The sequence below is a fragment of the Thermobia domestica genome, chromosome 13 (assembly GCF_964235325.1).
Source record: "Thermobia domestica chromosome 13, izTheDome1.hap1.1, whole genome shotgun sequence".
Taxonomy (NCBI): Eukaryota; Metazoa; Arthropoda; class Insecta; order Zygentoma; family Lepismatidae; genus Thermobia; species Thermobia domestica.
This window is the reverse complement of record NC_137466.1, coordinates 41,576,686-41,597,073: the sequence shown is the minus strand read 5'-3', so window position 1 is coordinate 41,597,073 and position 20,388 is coordinate 41,576,686. Positions and strand designations below refer to the sequence as shown.

The following is a 20,388-nucleotide window of genomic DNA, read 5'->3' as shown; positions in this document are numbered from 1 at the left end:
ATTGTACTGCTGTATATGTAGTCTACATACTTTATCATCACTGGAAATGTTTGCTTTATTATTACTATTATCATTTTCTTTCGTTTTGTCTTGTTATGCTCTGTCTTAGTCTGTTTTACTCCATATACTTATCATCATAAGACAGGTTGCATTTATAATTGGAAATAAGAGAGATGAAATGCAGATACGTTATAAGCACTGCAAATTTTGGGGGAACTGACTCCGGCACAAAAAAAAAAAAAAAAATTGTCGTTACAAGTTAAGGGAAAACTCTTGATTATTGTACTTATTGTTATGCGTATTAAAAAATTAATATAGATTTAAGTTCTCTTCCCTCAACTTGTAGCGATCAAATTTTAATTTCCACCAATGTGACCTCCCTCAAGAACCGCCTCAATTGCCTATATAGGCAATTAATTTATATTCATAAATGTAAATATAAAAGTATCTATATAACCCTTTGGTCTAGTGATTAACGCTCGTTCCTCTGGTGCAGTAATAACTCAAGAAGGGATCATCTGCCTTCCCACCAGAGACATGTTCTATCCTAAGGTAGATCAAGTAAAAGGCTCCTCCAGTTACCCCTCCCTCCTCTCCCACCCCCAAAGAAATTAAAGCTGTCGTCGTCGTTACTGTTTTTGTGCACCTCGTCCCGGGGTCGATGCAGAGACAGGGTCAGCTCTACCATATGTGCATTTGAACGGAGCGGCAAAATCTGTTATAACTATATTTCTAATATTTAAAATAAGTACTTCTTGTTGGAAACATACCATAATGATGGTAGTTAAATTTACTAAGCTGACCTAATACTACATTCGTAAATTATGTTTAGGTCGCATTAGTTTAAGGTCACATGACAGTGCTAAAGCAAATAGTCAAAATAATAAATCCCTGCATGAATTTCTTAATTGTTGTCAAATACAAGAACTCAATTCGCGAACAGTAGCGAACACCTGTTCCATTTAGTTAGTTATCACAGTTTTGATATAAAAACTAGTCTTGTCTTTGTCACAGACAAGTTCGTTATCATTGAAAGTGGAAACAAGTTTTTTTTTTTTTTTTTTTAACTTTAAACAGATGTAGAAGAAAAATCAAGAAATAGATATAAAAGAGCTAGCTGCACTGGAATTGCAAATTGATATATTGAGATTGAAGCTCGATAAAGATCACCATCTTTCCTCTGCAGGTGTGTTCCCTTTCCCTCCGCTTCGTTGTTCATGATACAGTAGACACCTAAAATCATGGCTTTTAAGATTTGTTCTTTCTGGAGAAGGGGGGGGGGGGCAAATGATGTAATTGTACGGGCGGCAAATTGCCTAGGGCCTGCCCTGGTAACACCACCAAATAACAGTCGGTAATTCAAATATACAAGGAGTAAACGAAGACCATTAGAATATTCGACAAATGTATTAATGCAATCATAAAACCATACTTTCTTTTTGGTCTGAAGTAATTTAAATCTTAAAGTTTTTATTATTAGTAGTAGTAGTAATAGCAATTGTCCTCCGGTGACGTTGACCTTATATCTGTGAACACGCAAGGGCAGAGGCGAAAGAAAACAGCAAGTGTCCTACAGCATAACTTACTGTAAGAATGAGAAATAAATTCTACTTAGCTTACTATGGTAAGAAGGGTCATGTCATAGGATAGGCTCATTGCAATATACGTTCTTAATAACCGATAATAATTCGTAACCCTGGGGTAAGCCTTTGCAAAGGGACTGAAAGGGGGAAATATATTTAACTGATAGAAAGAAAAAGTGTTAAAAAAAAGAAAAAGAAAGAAGGAACGTGTGCGCTTACGCTGTTGCTCTCCACGGTTGAGTGAGATCATGTGTTTCCCTCATCATGGAGTTGCTGGCGGGAAAACAGAGGCCGCTTTCATCGCAGCGGAAGTTGAGGATTCATCGCTTAATCGGATCCTATACACACAGACTACAGCTACCATTATGAATTCCAGGAAACACAAAATCATCACATCAGAGCATTAGCCCCCGGCACGGTTCTCTTAATAAGATGCTATGAGTGTGAGAAGAGGGAAAAAAAATTGGTTAAAGAACATTTTAGGGTATGTCAATATAACTGACTGGATCCTCTTTCAGGTTTTAGAGAGAGAAGTAAAAGATACCAGATTCATTTGCTTCATGATAAGTTCTTGTCAAGCACGTATGATATTCAAGAATGTTCGTTCATATATTCTTTGTCGAAATAAGTAGGACTATTAGCGAATCTTGTTTCTGTATGAAAAACTAGTGCAAGGTTGGCATCATGTACTTCGGGATACGAAGTTTTTTTTTTTTTTTTTTTTTTAAAGTCATAGGCGTATTTAAATTAAAGAGCCAATTTATATATTATACAATAAAACCTATAGTTGAACGATTTGACTTCCATTTTGCTCCTTTCTTATCGTTGGGAGCTTGAGTTCTGTAAGTCACATTTGTGGGCACTCCATTATCCATATGCATGTTTCACAAGTATGTGACAAGTGATACAATAATCAAATCAGTGAACGATCTATTTTGACAAATTTTACTGCATAATATCAAAAATCTATCTGCATAACATAAATATCAATACTTTTCGTTGATGTCTTGCATAATGTTGAAGAAATGATAGATGACTTGGTTTAAGTGTCCGTTCCAGTGGCGAGACTATATGGGATGTGGACTTACAGCTTTACATGGGACTTAAGGTGAACTCCCGACATGAGCTCCCGAAGGGGATCGAACGAGGGTCTTCCGCATTGAAGACGCGTACCTTAATCATACACCATTTACCCGCCATCCTATAATATGTAAATAATTTCTGAAAGGGCGAACCACAAACAGCAGAAGCTCGGCCTCTCTACGAATCGCTATAAAGATTGTTAAGTAACTGTTTTGTACTCATATACATATTAATAAATTCTTAAAAAAAAAAAAAAAAAAAAAAAAAACTAAGACACACCCACCATTTCTAAACTTCAAAAGTTGTGCCAATTTCTTGTATTCAATTCTAAGACTCATTCTGGATATTCATTGAACGCTTTTGTATGTGATTCCAAGACGCACTCCCCATTTTATACCTCAAAATTTGGCAGAAAAATACGTCTTAGATTCATGGGCTTCGAGAGAGTTTTAGATGGGTAATTCTGTTCAACTTAACGTTTTTTTTTTCCTGGATTTTTCAATCAGGAACGTCGTTCGGCGAGGATAAAGAGTACTGTCTCTCTCTCTGAGTTTAAGAAATACATACTTTTTAGTAAATTGTTTACTAATATACTTACTAATAAACAAATCCACTCTTACGCTGGTGGACAGTCTTTTGCCCCCTTCCCGCAAAATCGGAAATTACACTACTGTCCTCAATCACTTCCAGTTTTTAACATGAAAAGGAAATTTGATATGAAACGTGTGCTTGGCGAGTTTTCATTACTTCCTATAAAGCGTGTTAGAGGCACGGTATTCTGTTCTTTTCTAAAAATATTCAATTTGTCTACTTTCTCCCGGCACACTGTTTGAAACTCACTGCCTTATCTTCTATATTTAATAATAAGATTTATTACTTGCTAAAATTGTTATAAATTTCGAGTGTAGATATTTAATTTCGAATTATCTTCTGACTTTCTTTTTCTTATCTCTAAATTTCTGTTAGCTGTTCATGAAAATGGTAGCCTCCTTGGAAAGATTCGACGTTGCTTTCTGGTAGCATCAGTGTCTCCCACATTCATCAGTGGAAGACATTCCTGTGCTTGCTAAGACAAAAGCCACAGGGCGTGTCGTTTATAATTGTCCGTACAAAGACTCGTTGGCCTCGCGTGCGTTCCTTAAGTGCCTCCTAAGTTTGCGCTAATTGTTCGGCGTCTCTACCGACAGTTACTTCACGCGACACCACTAACAGCTTCCCTTCAGAAAAATCATTCAGGTCTTTTCATTCGTGAATTTCACCCTTTGATTATGGCGTGTCACAAAGAAACAAACGCAACTAGCACTTTGTTTTTTCTGTTGAACGCTATTATACTCTCCAGAGTAAACAGCTTTTTTGTAGTCGCCATTGTTCTACAAATACCAAACACCACCTTTCTAAGTACACTAATAAACACTATTAAGATACCTTTTGAACTTTAGTGTATTTTAATTTTAAGAAATGTCAAAGGTACTCCTTGAATATTATTCGTTTGGACTTACATTTCTCCACATCTAAAATAAAAACGCAGTTTCAACAACACAATATTAGCCTATAAACCTCACAAACGGATATAATCGACCAATAGAATTTTTAGGTCAATTTATGATTTTCTGGGCCAGAGTTCACTACCGGTACCTTTTAACTTAATAGCTTTCTAATTGTACTACGATACCAGGACCACGGGTCCTATCCACCCAGCTAATTCGATCAAAATTACTACTTAAATACCTACAGTCGAAGAAATTTACGTTTCGTGTAATGTAATTGTAATATGTAACCATGAATGAGCTTATAAGTATGAGCTTTTTCGTGGCTATATTGTTAGTGTTTGCGCCTTCTGTACAGGATATCTAGGGTCGACTCCCGGTGGAAACTCATCTGGTTCAAATCCTACGTTAAATTGAGGTCCACATCTGACTACAATATAAATAACCAACCAGAATATGAAAATATGCTCTGCGGACACAGTAGCGTGTAGTGACTAGTATTCTACTTCAAACAGTAGGTGCCATTTCATTAGACTCGATAACTGTTTTTTAAAGTTGTTAAACTACATTCGAATCAAGAATGATGATATATTGTTTGACTGCAAAATGATACGATATTCAACCAATGCATCAAAGTATGTTATTGTTTGTCATGTTCTGCAACCCAATAAGTAAATACAAGCTCATGTAATTTTTGTTATAATGGAGTACTCTTCAGAATGGCAATAGTACATATAAATAACGTAGACATGTGTACAATCTTTTCTTCCAGAATGTGCAACGAATCCTCCGCCATCAGAACAGAACCAGAGGAGGTATCGTACTCAATTCACGAAAGAGCAGTTAAACCGGCTGGAAAGTGAATTCTTCAAAGAGAGCTACGTATCACGGCCTCGGAGATGTGAGCTCGCTGCTCAGCTCAAGCTTCCTGAAGCCACAATTAAGGTGAGTACCTCAATCAGTTCTCTCTTTTCCAACCAAGTTAGGTGCAGATAAAAAAAAAAAAAAAAAAGACATAAGGAAGACATAAAAAAGACATCACTGTCTCCCATACAAGTTCTCGAATTTACAAATCCTATAGTGCCGTAACTTGTGAGAGGCCAGGAGTTGCAATTGATCCCTATTTTTAAGTTCCCTGTCGTTTGAGCGGATCCGCTTCAAGATAAAACTTGCTTACTCCATGTGATACCATACGAACATGAATGTATAAATGAAACATGGAGTAAATTGACCACTTAAGAAAATAATAATTAAAAATAAATAAATAAATAAAAACTTAAAAATGTGATCTTGGCCGAGTTCAGTATAATGTCGGCACCCACCCAGAAATAATAGACCCTATATATTTTTCAAGGCTTAAAGTTATGACAAAAATTGACCCTTCAACTAAAGTAGTGATGCGTGGAGTAAGCAAATAATTTCTAAGAAAAAAAAATGAAGGTGCTGCTGTTGCGCCGTTATTTTATCGAGCTCCCTCGTGGTTAAGCGGTTAGCATACGTGCCTTTGGCGTGGAAGACCTGGGTTCGATTCCAGGTGGGAGCTTATGTGGTTCGGATAATACGTTATGCTGTAGGTCACGTCTTATATAGCCTCGCTACTGAAAGAGACACTAAACTGAAAAAAAAAAATCAACAGTAGCCCTATATATTTCCTTAAGTTGAAGCATAAATAAAATATTGGTTCTACTTCAGTAGAACTTCAGCTGTGACCCCTAGAAGTAATAATTTTATTAAGGTTTTAAATTCTAAGGGAGGCCAAATTTCATATTTTTCTCGGTTCCCGAATGTTGCCCCTACCCCCTTAGAAAAAGTTCCGGTGATGCCCGTATACCGGTTGTTTACGCAAAATAAGTGTTAGTTTTAATGCCTTTTCCTACAATAGATCTATAGAAGCAAAAAAAAAAAAATACAAATTTTCCACTTAAAGGGGGCTGAATACGTATACCGTCTTTGTATTTTAGCTGATTGATTAATATGGGAAATTATTTTTCGGTTTTCGTTGAAATGGACTAGAATTTTAATAAGGCCTATGTGATTTGAACGTAATGTATTAGTAAACTGTATTACTGCAGAAGACATTACGTGCAAATTCAATGCATTAGTTTTCTTTCTAAGAGTTGATACCGTATCTGTGGTTCTCGTCTTAGATGAATTGCCCTGTACAATGCAATATAAATGTAAAAATCTGAAAATAATAAGCTTTCCGTAATAAAGTGTTTAACGCTAAACCGCTTAATATGAAAGAGAGAAAGAAAGAGACTTAAGCAGCAAAGTTAGTAGCAATCCGTTAAAACGAAAGCCTTTTTTTTCTTCTTTTATTGCACAGAGAGTAATTTCCTTGTTGGTCTAACCAGCCGCTATTTCGTATTTCTTTTGTTTCCCCTCTCCCTTTACTTGTCGAGTGATAAAAATCTGGATTGTCTTCTTGTGGGCTTCACAATGAGTGAGTCCTTTATGATCTGGGAAAGCCATGCGCTGCACTCTCGGTGTGCGGTCGGTGACAATTGTGTCATAAAAAGTACAGGGAAGGTAAAAAAAAAAATGGATTTATAAAAGAGTTGACTGCTCCCACGGTCATTCGCACATGAAGTACAGATATATTACATACACATATACATACACACACACCACCACACGCATCAATTGCTGTAAGAAGGAATCGTACACCTGAACCGTTCAGGTCATCTTTATAGGCAGGTGACATACTGTCTTTATAAGTGGAATCATCAAACTCTTTTAAGTACTTGATTATTGCAATCATAAGATATTGAAGCTAAGTTCGTAACTACACTGATTTATGGTGTGTATTGTTCTATCACACCTTAACTTGATTCTAATCATAATACATTTTTTATCAGTGGTGAAGCTAACTTCATTGATTCATGGTATGTCTTGCTTCGCTATCACACCCTTCAGATCTGAATTTTCCAATCAGGGTCGATACCTGGGTGGTATTACTAGTGATGAGATGCAGGGCCGTAGCCAGCCCAAAAATGTAGGGGGTGACGGCAAGGGCGCCGATCCTAGGAGGGGGGGATGAAATGAAATCTTTGAGTTTTACGTCCCACTTTTATGCCGGTTAGGCTAAAGGAGACGGTGATGATAAGTAATTAATGAAATAGTGGAATGAAGAAAGTGGGAGGAAACGGGAGAACCCCGAGAAAACCCACGCACACGGTGTTTGTCCACCACAACGTTCACTTGGCGGGGGCTGGGATTGAACCCGGGACCCCAAGCACCAGAGGTGAACGCTCTACCACTGGGCATTACGCAAAAATGATAAGATTGGAAGCTTTCAAAATGTGGGTGTGGAGAAGAATGGAGAGAATTAGTTGTGTCGAGCGGAAAACGAATGAGAGTGTTGGAAATGGTGGAGGAGGAAAGAAGTTTTCGATATTAATGAAGAGAAGATTGGGAGAAACTGATTGGGACATTGGGTAAGAACTGTATCATGAGGGATGTGCTAGAGAGTATGATGGCAGGAAATACATGGAGGGAATGAAGGAGACTACAACTGACGGATGATATCAAAATAGAAAAATCGTACATGAAGATTAGCATGGAAGCTTCTGAGTTGTGGCAAGTGACCTGCCAATAATGGCAGAACGCCTATGATGATGATGATGATTATATTCAAGGTGGGGGTGAAATACAACCCCAGGTGGCATTTAATGTATGCATCTTTAGGATGTCCTTTTGAGAGTTAAAAGCTTTCCAGTGGCGGCTCTTCAAGAAAATCACATCAGTAAAAATTTAACTTTCATCGTTTCAAACAAAAGGAATTAAACTTAGTTAATGTAATACAAAATAGTAGAACATTTAGGTGTGTTCTCTTCCCTTGGGTTGAAGCGATAATATGACTTCCCTCAAGAACCGTCACTTCATGTACAGTTTTGTTCAGAGAAACGTGGCTGCCTGCCTTTCTTTGAAGATACCTGCACACTAAACTACAGTTAGAGTTACATCAAACAAATGTGCATTTTCATTAGCCAAGTGTGACGATCATTTAGAGACTAGGTATTACAATTAGGATTTCCAACGTACCGTTGATATAATATGGTAATGTAATGTAAGGTGGGTGGCCGGGGTTTTTTGAACAAGACTGTACTATACACTATCTACATGTACCCATCATTCAATCTGTTTTAAGCTTAAGTTTTTGTGTCTTGCGTCCTCATGCATTGGCGGTTCTTGAGGGTTAATATGCAGCACCGAGACTATGAAGGAAAGAACCTATTATTAACATGGACAACGAACTGTGACTGAGGCATGAATCCGGTACAAAGACTATTGTGCAAGACCAGCGCTCATAGTATAGGCTGTTCTCCACCACAGTTTCTCGCCTACAAGAGAGTTGCATTACAGGATTACGGCTCCAACTCGGTTGCAAACTAATAATGAAGAATGTACCTGACGATTTATATTGAAAATTAACTACAGCATAAGAAACAATATACAACATTAATTAAATATTCGTCAGGTCTTTAAACTTTTTTTAAAAAACAACTTATATTGTGAATTAGTTTCTTATATTGTGTTACGCACTCTTTATTGATAAAAAAGATAAGCCAATGTATTTGGCATTACCCACTGTTTAAGACTCGGTTGATTAGTGGGCGACCGTTGGCAACCGTGAATAAAAAAGGAGCATTGTATTTGTGGAAGTTGGTAGCCGTGTCAGAAGGTGAGAGTTTCCACTGTATGCCGCTAAGTGCTTCTTGGATTATCTGACTAATTCTCACCTGGCTCACCTCAAAGGCGGCGACGGACTTTTATAGGGGGCGGCACCGCCATAACAATCAGCACAAGAAGGATTACTTTTTTTTCACACAAGCTTCAAATGCCGCTGTTTGCTTATTGCTTTTTTCTGCATCATAAGCAATTCCACATGGACACAGGAAATTCCTACGCACCCCGCGCACAAATATTCCGCCTCCCCTACTTTTCATGATGTTGGACAATTCTTTTCCTGCTTTACATCTGCGGTCTTCAAAAGGCTTCCTGTAACATCAGAGTACAGTAGATAATTAGAGCCTTTAAGAGTAAATTACCTAACCAGAGGTCTATTAACGGAACGTAACATAGAAATTTTCGAACTCACTTCTGTTATTAAGATCTTCACAAATAGTGTACACTGCCGTTTGGTTCAGCAGATCTCCCATTGTATTGTGCAAAATTTCAAGAGAACGTAGTAGATTTATTTTTAAATACAGGTTTCATTTCATTATTGGGCAAATTTGAAATATAATTGAAATCACTATTCATACCTGAGTTTACAGAGTAACTGGCATAAGCCTATATGCTTTATTTTACGGCATCATGCGTTTCACTACTCAGCAACTTTTATTTTGCAATCGGTATGTCCTGAGTTCAAAACCTGCAATCGATAATGTCAATTATTAACTGGAGTTTTCACGTGTTTTTCTCAGTTATACAAAACAAATATTGGTATAGTTTCCTGTCCGGCTTGCTTCCAAAAAATTCTCATCTTTTATTGATTGATGAATTGACTTTCCATACTCTTTCCCAACGCCACGACTATGAAAGACAGGTACGCTCCGGCCTTCTTTTTTGTTAGTATAGGTAGGTATAGGTTATATATAGGTTGACCAAATCGTCAACTAGAAAAAACGGGACACCTTTTATTTCTGAATAGATTCCTCCCCTAAATATATTTTTTAGCCTCTCAGCTCTCTCTCTAAAATGTCTTTCTTTGTATCACTCACAAAAAGGGCAAATTTACACTTTTTCGTTTTGAAACCTATTGAAAAGGTTGTGAAATTAATTAGATAGCAAATAACTACCAGCAGCTAACAAAAAATGAAATATTTGAAAACATTACTAAAAATATATGAGCGCTCAAATCTGTCACCGACAGGATTTATAATTACTCTCAGCATCGGATTCCAACTCCTTTTATTTGCATTTTCTTTCTTTTAAACGTTATTTCACTTACAACTGATTTTTTTTTTTTTTTTTTTTTTTTTTTTACTTTTATAGTTCTATACCTTTGTTTCCCTTTCGTAGTGTGTTACATCTTAGTCAAATCACGGAAACACTGTACTCGACAGAGCCTCAATGCGCCCAAACAGAGAGTAAAAACAGGTTACATTGTTCTTCATAAGACTTTCAGCCCCTTGCACTGTCGTCTGCGGAGGGTAGGGGGGCTAGGAGAGAAAACAGTGCAGCCACCACATCCAATATCACAAACGTCGTAATGACGTTGCTCAGTAATTAGACATAGCCTATTCCAATATAATCACATAGCTTAGAAAAAATAGATAATATAAATTAGGAAATTTTAGCGATTCGAAAGGTTTTTTGTACGAATGTAAGTAAATACGGGACATTTTGGCGTCCCGGAAGAATTTTTCGGGACACCGGGAATGGTAAGGAAAAAATGGGACAATTCCGTTTTTACGGGACGGTTGGTCACCCTAGTTATATAGTACAAAATAGACTTGCAGCTATAACTTGAACTTTTGTTTAATAAAATCTGAGACATGGACCTTCCGATTAACGTGGGATCCGAATCAAACTCCGGCTGCCGCAATGGATCAGTGGTATAGCGTTCACGTAGTGCATGTGGCTCTTGGTTCCTTTCCAGATCGTGCCAAGTGAACTTTGTGGTGGAGAAACCTCATATACAGGGGTTTTCTCTGGATTCTCCCGTTTCCTCCCACTTTCTTCATTTCACCATTTCTTTCATTTCTCATCATCAACGTGCAGGCCTGCAACTAGAGGGGGGTCTGGCCCCCCGCTAAACTTTTCATGGCCTCTCCAGACCTCAATACAAAATGCTATTATTAATACTAAAATCACAATTTAGATATTTGTAAGAGAATTTTTAATGACTTGCCTCCCCTCCAAACTTCTGTGTCTGGTTGCGGGCCTGCCAACGTGTCCTTGAGCCTAATCGCATGACTTTGGGACGTAAAACTTTAAGATTTTGTTTAATTTCATTTTCCGAATCAAACTTCCATCGAAAGGTAAAAGGTGAATCTCCCGCACCAGAGGAAAGAAGGAAGCCACAGAAGAGCTTCTGATCAGTGAGATTTTGGTTCCTCTTTTATTTCAATGTAAAAAATAGTGTTGGTTATTTTTTATATCTATCTTTGAACCAATGAGAATGTCGCCAATGTTTTGTCATAATCACAAATGTATAATGTGATATGTGCACTAACTTCATGACGTCACACTCACTTATCTGTGAGCACAGATTCTGATACACTTGACTGGTTTTTGTGGTTTTTGAAGAGCGTACACCAAAGATAGTTACTTCACCTTCCACAAGATGGCATTACGAAGCACATTATAGTGACTCAGCTGTTTTTGCAATGACACGCTGCTGCTGGGAATTTGTTTATTTCACCTGAATTACCATTGATAATGGTTGAAAGAGAAGAGTTGATAGTGCTAATTATTTGAATCATAGAATAACGATGCTGGCAAAAGAAGTTAAAAAGAAAAGCTCCTCCATCGAGTGTCGTATCATGAAATGAAGATTCAATAGAATTAGCAGAAAAAGAAAAGAAAATGTCATTTTTATTTTCTCTGTTTAGAAACGTCTTTGGAAAGCGTTGATTGATTCGCATCCTGTAACACACTTAGTCACAACGAGGAGGTCACGATATCACATTCATTAAATGCCACTCGCTAATGGATAAAAGTGTGTATATAACAGCGTTTTTTTCAATCTTATAGAAAGACTTCTTACGTTTATTTGAAACTACCTACTAGAGGTTAGGAGCGAGTTTTTTTTTTTCCTCCGCATTAGAAGAAGTGGAATGCATAACATCTCCGACAGAGGCTTTATGACCATCGTGTGAAGTGGGCGCCTTACTTACAATCTCTTCAAATGCACATCATCACACAATAAACGACAGAACAAGCGGCTTCTAGACTGACGACAACACATGATGAACTTGTGATGTTCTCTTCTTCTGCTGCTGGGGCTTCTCAATGATGAAGAAGAGGAAGAAAATAAAAAAAAAGGAAGGGCCGTGCTTTGGTATTTCTCACACGCGTGCATAAAAATTCTTGTCTGTATTCACCTGAAAATATTCAGGAATGCTTTAGGAAGCATTATACCATTGAAACTTCCAACCGTACTTATTGTAATTATTTCGTATAGGCCACAGCTAATGCTATTCATATATATATTCATCTTGTCTATGGTCTATACTTATATACGCTAGCTCTTAATCAAAGTATGTAGTTAATATAGTTGCTATAATTATGTATAGCCTTATCCAAGTCTTGCATTAAAAATGTGAATGTTTAGGGAACACTTCATCCGTTTTTTTGTCATTCGGTATAACTAATCTTCACATGATTCAAGTATAGGTAATCTAAGAAAGCGAAAATTTCCCCACTGGTTGTGGGTTTGATGCGGGTTAGAAATACTTATATTAGTACTAATTCAAATTATAGGACATCCTTCGGTTTTGCATTCCATGTTATTCCTTGTAGCCCCCACTCCCCAAAAAAGACGAATGCTTATTATAATGAAAGTCAATGATTGTGTAAGTATTGGTGAAATGGGAATGCGTAAGAAAACAAGAAAAACCTCGAAAATATCATAGACACGTGTTTGTCCTTCACGTGGTCCAAAGATCGAACCAGGTCCCCTTACGCCAGGGGTGGAAGTTCTATCACTGAGCCACCTTGTCCCTCTGAATAAAATGCCTCCAGTCTTTTTTTCGACGCTCTTGCATACTGTTCAAGTATCTACTCCACACAGACATAACGCATATTTATGAACATTTTTCTTTACTTTTTATTATTTGGTGTCCCACAAAGTAGACTTCTCATCTTAAAATAAAAAAGCTTCTATCGCCATTCCTATACCTATCCTTGCTTTTATTTCACTTTCTAAGTTTATGTTCTCACTAATAATAGTAGGACGTACTCAAGTACCGAAAGTAATCACCTGCTCTACTTTCTTCCCTAATACTTCTATTATTAGACACAGTGCTGTTGGTCAGTTTTCCCCACGGGATTTAAGGATTTCTACGAGTTCTCGAGTTCACATCGACTGCAAACAACAGTGACACATGTGCACTTAGCAGTGTAGGTTATCCAATACCTTGTTTTGTAGCTATTCCGTATTTTGTGAAGTAATGTTGTCGGAATATTCTTTCATTCTCAAGGAATAATCTTTAAATAATTTTATCAGATAACATGCTTTGGTGAAGAAATATTTGGTAATAAACGGTACCTTCGTAACACTGTTGATAATTTTACTAAACATTATTTTGTACAAGATCAATTGAAACTCAGACAGAGAAATAAATGTAAATTTTAAGATGATAGTTTGAATTCGTCATTATTTTAAAATATTGGAATATACGGTAGGAAGACTATTTAATTCAACAGTAAACGTATGAGATCTAAAAGACACTATCAATTTTCCACGTAATGTTTTGTTTAAAAATCCTGGAACTTTTAAAACAATGATAACCAAATGGCAACCCATGAATAAAAGTGAAAAGGGGTATGATGTGTTTCTTTTCTTTGATCATTTGGTGGTCAAGCCCATTCTGAAAGGTAAGGCCGTTGATCCTGCACTTTCTTATTTAACAAAAACAATTCAATTTCGAATAGTTACGTTCAAATTATCGTAGCTCAGGTCCTAATTTACAGACATGTGAAACAAGGTACACTATGCCCATAATAGAACAAGAATTCACAAAATGTATGATGCCAGCACATTCAGTGAGCTATTACTTCAGGGGAGGGGAAGAAAACGGGAAAAGGTTTTGTTTTTGTCCTGACACGTAATGCGATATAAATTGGCCACAGCTGATTCAGAAAAATGGATTCATGTAAAGAAGCTTTACTAAGTATACCCAGGTTATATTTGGGCATCTCATGATTGATAAACGAAAACTAAATCGCGAAATGAAAATTAAAAAAAAAAAAAAAAAATCTTCGTCATATATAAGTGCAATAAAAATAAATCATCTTTGAACATTATTCATGTAACAAAATATTCCATCAGACGACAATCTTCGACCTAATAAGTTAAAAAAAAAAAAAAAACGAAGAGAGATTGCCCAAAATAAACAAATGAATAATGAATTTCTTTGGTTGGTGCGTCATTCGCAATAACCTATTAACACCTGTTAACTTCTAAATAAATGGATAGATATCAAAAAGAAAATGGTGCTTACATTGAGAAAATGATGGTTCTTTTCATTTGCACTGAATATTAAAACGATTTATTTTTATTTGTATGGCAAGAATTAATTAGTAACTTTTATTTTGTGTTTTCTTTTCTCGAATGCCAAGTGCTAAGATTGACGTAACATCAAAATTAACAGTTGTTATATTTGTAGGACAACAAGTAAAGAGAGAAATATATATATATACCTTGAAGGTTACTTCTAGATATGTATATATATATTGTATTGAAAAAAAAATCCTGTGAGAGGAAGAATAAAAGATTGTAAGAGGTTTCTGTTTGTTGCTTTTAAATTAACACTTCAACGATGCGTGAATTCGCAATTAAGGCGATGAACATAAAGCGAAATTTCCTCTATCCGCCAATGAGCGGCGCTGTGTACATACTCATTTTACTCCTCTCAAAGATGAAGACCCCAAAATGAAACGTAGTATAATCTTATTATTTATAATGTGTTTTATTTTCCATTTTCACAACTAGTTGATAAACTGAAATTTCTCTCTTTTCTTTCTTGGTCTTAAAAAAAAGTTTTAAAAAAAGCATCTAGAAGCTAGATTAAAAGCGTGTTTGTTTGTTAAATTAGCGAAGTAAAAAGATACAAAGAGGTTGACTGAAGAGCCGCCTAGCGGAGGCCTTTGACAGCCAATTAACACAGTACTGTCGGCGTGTGTGGTTAATGCATTGGCGGCTCCCTTTCCCTTTATCAACTCTTCTTAGAGACAATGGTGTAAAGGAAACGAAGTAATTTCAGTAGCCATGCCTTCCTTTCATTTGGTATTTTCTCTTCTCTTCTCTTGTGCAAGCAGAACGACATTATATTATAGACTCACTGAATAGTTATTATGCATAGAGCGACACTCAAGCATAAACATAGCTTCAACTCTCTCTTCGCATATATACGTATACAAGCATGAATAAAGATGGCCGGGTTTCTCTTTATTATTTCTTTAATACAGCTTAAGGAGTGTAATTGAGATGGCATTTACGAAGCGCATTCCAGTTCATTAATACAAGTAAAATATTGTGGGGAAATAGAATCATTATAATACAGTAGTCAATTAAATTTAAATTCTATACAAAACATTTCTATGTTTAGGTCTCTTGAATATTGAATTGCCGGTGAAAGTAGAATTTTCATTCCCCCACTTAGGAAATATTTAACTATTTCGATTACCACAGTAACACATTTTGTAATGGTGATTTTAATTCTATATAGAAAACCATATCCATATATGTCACTACACATTCATTAATTTCCATGCAGGAAGACAACTAGTAGTTTCATATCAAGGAACAGAACACATCTCTCCTTTTCTTAAAGTCGGTATACGAACTAGATTTTCTGTACTTATCTGTGATTTAAGGATAATCGATATTTATCCGCCATATTTTGCAATTTTTATAGTAAAGTTACTATATTATAAAACAGATATTTATAACAAAAGTCAGTGATACGGCCTAGAAGTGACTCGGATCTAGATGTGCACTTGAAGATAAGAAAGAAAGCTTTGATATAATTCCTTCTTCGTGTTAAGATTTCTTCTTTCATAACCCTAATTGAGATGTTATATCTTCAAGGTGCAGACCTAGATCCAAGTTTCCTATCATTAAATAATATAATAATTATTTGTGTTAAAATTTCTTTAATCAATAAAAAATGAAGACGTTTTTTTTTTAATATGAAGATGTCTTTCTTCTATGAAGCATTTCGTGGCCTATTACACTTGGGCGATGTAACCTTTTCAGCAAGTTATAAGCTTACATTTATTGGGGCGTTTGTGAAAGTAATTTGTAAATGTATTCGAGAACCACGTGCACTCAAATTTTAAACAGGGGCCGCGGTGGCTCAGTGGTTCTGTTCACCTCTGGTGCATGGGGTAATTGGTTCGACCCCAGCTCGCTACAAGTGAGCTTTGTGGTGGACAAACACCGTGTGCGTGGGTTTTCCAATTTCCTTCCGCTTTCTCCATTCCACCATTTCATTCATTTCTAATCATCACCATCTCCTTTAGCCTAGCCGCATATTTGTGGGACGTAAAACTTAAAGATGTCATTTTTTTCCCTAAACACATTAAAAATTATTGAGATTGGTATCGATATGTCTTTTGCTCAACAGAGTTATTATTACAAATGAAGTTTTTCTAGAAACGATAAATAATTACTGTATAACTCTAATTATCCGAACTCCAATCATACAATCCCCAAATATCCGGGTCTAAATCAGAAAATTAGATAATAATAATTTCAGGTTAGTAACAAATGCAAACTGTCTATAATCGTTTACAAGAATATAATTTCCTTGACATTCTTATTTGATTGGAATTTTCTGTAAATTATAATTTTATTAGTTTGTAGTAAAAATGATTTTATTTTTAACAAATCATTTTTTTTAAACAAAACATAAGTATTTCAGAGAATGAATCAATATAACGTTATTTTAATGATTTTCCCATTTATCGAGGTAACGTCTAGAACTAATGAATATGGATAATGAGAGTTTCACTGTACTTTGCTTTTATTTATTTATTTATTTATTTATTTATTTATTTATTTGTAATTCTGAGTACAAAATTCATCTATATTAGCCTTCATTCCTTTAGGTACTTAAAATCCGTTTTCATTTTCTTACAGGTTTGGTTTCAAAACAGACGTATGAAGGATAAACGGAACAGATTGACGATGAGCTGGCCATATGCATTCTACGCAGACCCTGCAGTCGCTGCAACCATTCTCCAAGCAGCAGCTTCAAGCGCCTACCACCCATATTCACTACCTGCAGCTACCAGTTATTATCATGCTCTCAGCTTGAATAACAGATATTCACCGTATCCACTACGTCCCCAACCAAGTTTCTTAGCTCCCCCATACTTGCATCCACCAACAGCCACTGACCCATTGGCATTAAAAACAGCAGCGTCGCTAACAGACGCTGTCGCAAGCACTACCGTAGCAGCTGCAGCACCGACGTCTCCCAGTGCACTCAGCGGACACTTTACAGCATGCCCAACAGTTACGTCAGCGGAAGCAGGATGGCGTTGTGGTCTTTACTATCCTCAACCAACGAGTCTGGTAACCGCAAGACAACCTCCTAGCCCAGAAGGTGCTACGACGCGAACAACACCTTCCGGACTTTTTAAACCTTACCAGAACGATGTGACAGAACGCTCTGCGTCGCGTGAGTGTAACAGCTCGAATTTCAGTAGTTATTCCTTGTCATTCCCAAAGGAAGGTATCATTTCACGGTCAGAAACTCTGATTTCACCTGGACCTAAAGTACCGAAATGCATTTCCACAGGGAGTGAAGTACCCGAATGTATTTCTGCTGGAAGCAAATAGACTTTGTATCATATAATGGCATTCCTTAAAGACTGTTACATGTTCCATTACCATAAGCATCTCTGGGAAAAAACATAATGTGTGAAGTTTGTTTAATGATGACGTGTTCATAAGGCTAACATACTTGTTATAAATATGAAAATTTGTATGAGAAAAAGAAAAAAACGTTAAAGCAAAATTTCAAATCAGTCTCGAGTGATTATCAGGGATATGTTATCGTGGGTAATAGCAAAAACTATTGTTTTCATATTCTTGTAGACACTTTTAAAAAAAAGATAAAAAAAAGTAAGTTGAAAATTATGAATAATTGGATTATTCCAGTTCTATTTCAGGTTGTTATTCATGAAAGAGGAAAGTCGAACAAAGCCTATTATAACATAATTCTGAATAGTCACAATAATTTTAAAAATATATGCAAAATATACGAAAAAAAAAAGATCTTTTACCTTTTACTTTCGATAACGAATAACTCTTTGAATTCCATGACTTTTTTCCTTGATACAAATGCTTAAAATCTCACCTACTATATGTTTCAAAAACTAATTTTTAAATCAACTTATTCTTTTATTTTTATATTATATTTATGTATGTTTAGACTGGTATGTATAATTTTAATGCAAATATTGTATTTATTTTAACAATGCAACCTGTTTTAACTCCTTCTTAATTAATAGTAACTGTTGTTCTTAATGTGAGGGCATTACCAGTGATTATTTAATGAAGATCACATTTCATTGTGATGTTGTTTTGTGTAAAATTTGGAATCATTTCAAATTCAGTCAGATGTTAACCAATGGACTAAGAGTCCAATATTTTTTAGGCCCAGTAATTTTTGTATGAAATATTGTGCAAATTTACAAAAAGAAAAAAAACTATCTATCTATCTTGTAAATGGTATTCTACTATGTTCATGTCATGTATTTGTGCATAGAAGGGAAACCAACGACCTTTCATCTATTTCAATTATATTCAGTGTCAGGCAGCGTTTTGTGGCAATTTTCAGAACAAATTGGAGAATTAGTAGCAACGAACTGGAATTTAAAGGCTTTGATTTTACTGAATTGTTTTTCAAGGTTCTAGTTATGTCTGTCTTTTTAAAAAAATAATTTGCATCACACAGACTACCTAAGAATTTAATTTTACTTAAATTAAATGCAATTCACTAATATTTAAATTATGTATCAAAAATTTAGTTTTCATTAAGTAAAATAAACATTTAAATAGATTGGAGAACTGAGTTAAGACAAAACATTAGAAATTTCAGTTCATTTTGTGCGAAAGAGAATAGTTCCTCATATTAATCAATGAGCTGAATTAGAAAGATGGCGCAACATCCTTAACTTAGTAAAGTTGATGAAATGTTCTTTGCTGCAAAGTGTTTGATTGGTAGTTAAAGAATAATATATTCATTAAGATCTAAAAGTTCAAATGATAAAAATTATAGTAGCCCGTTATTTTCGACTTAGAAACAATATCGGTATCAATCGCGTACCACATTATATCAATAGGGCCTAGAAAAAAATATAAGAGGTTAATAACATCATCTGTTTGTTTTAGTTGCTTTACATTTTGAAACTACCAGAAACATTTTTCATTTTATTCTTGTTATTTAATTTAGTTTGAATTAACTTTTCAAAATAATTATTAAAGAAATCAAATTTTATAAATAAAAAAGTTACAATACTAATAAATACACGAATAGCATGCTGTTAGTAGTATATATTGTCCGTGGTATTCACTGAGAGCTATGTCAACAAAAATTAAAACCCTTTTTCGATGGATTTCATTGCATCTCATATCTTTTACAAAACAATACACTGTATGTTAGCTGCGTTTCATTGGTTCCTCTTAAAAAGCAAGAGGTGTGGTAAGTTACACACAAGACACCAAATACACCTAAATTGCGAGAATTCTAAACTAACGCAAAGAAAGAAATCTAATTTTTATCAATCAATCAAAGAGAGGTGCTGTTAACGCGTTGTTATTTTTGTACTATTTATTTAACTTATCATATAGTGTTTCTGTTATCGAAGTTTTATTAATGTCTCACATGTTTTATTTTTGTTATTGTAAATGTAGTCAGTGATGTCATTAGATGTAAAAATATTTGTACTGGAAGATCAAATTAATGCATTTTTTAATTTTTAAAAAATAAGTACAATATCTAAATATTGAAAATAGCAAATATATCTGTGCCATACATAAAAAGCGCATATAAGTGACTGATTTGTGTTTTTTCCAAAAGACAAGAACCAAATGTTCTTACTTTTCCCGTTGCTAAAAAAACATCATTAACTGTATATAGACTCATAAAGACATGTATTATTATGTAATTTTATTTTGTAAATAGGACTAAATCATTATAACTGCACTTGTGTGTGTGTGTGTTTGTTTGAGCGAGAGGCTGTGTGTATTGTTGCTTCCAAAAATCAACATCATAGTTGTAAATAGAATGAAAATACAAGCCATACTGTTATTTCAAAGAATATTTGTTTTTGTTTTTATAGAAAAAAGTGCTTTGCTCCTTTGACCCGTTACTAAATGTTAGTATTTATAAGGACCTGTCTGCATTTTCCAAGGACAAGTGTATTAAATGGTTATACTAATCCTATGACATTGCGATTCTATTTCTTATTATTGCACCTAAGCCCAATAATAAGTAGAATCCCGCTATGCCTAGATTGAACTTGAACTTTTGAGTTTTACGTCCCAC

General features: G+C 35.4%; 1 protein-coding gene across 1 annotated transcript in view; it reads left to right on the top strand.

The window, feature by feature from the left end:
• eve (homeobox protein even-skipped) overlaps positions 1-20,161 on the top strand; it is a 45,871-nt gene extending 25,710 nt beyond the window's left edge. The window contains exons 2-3 of the mRNA XM_081735656.1: positions 4,926-5,098; positions 16,971-20,161. Coding sequence (XP_081591782.1) covers positions 4,926-5,098; positions 16,971-17,675 — 878 coding nt within the window. The 3' untranslated portion in view covers positions 17,676-20,161. The remainder of the gene's footprint in view (positions 1-4,925; positions 5,099-16,970) is intronic.
• Positions 20,162-20,388: the final 227 nt, after the last annotated feature.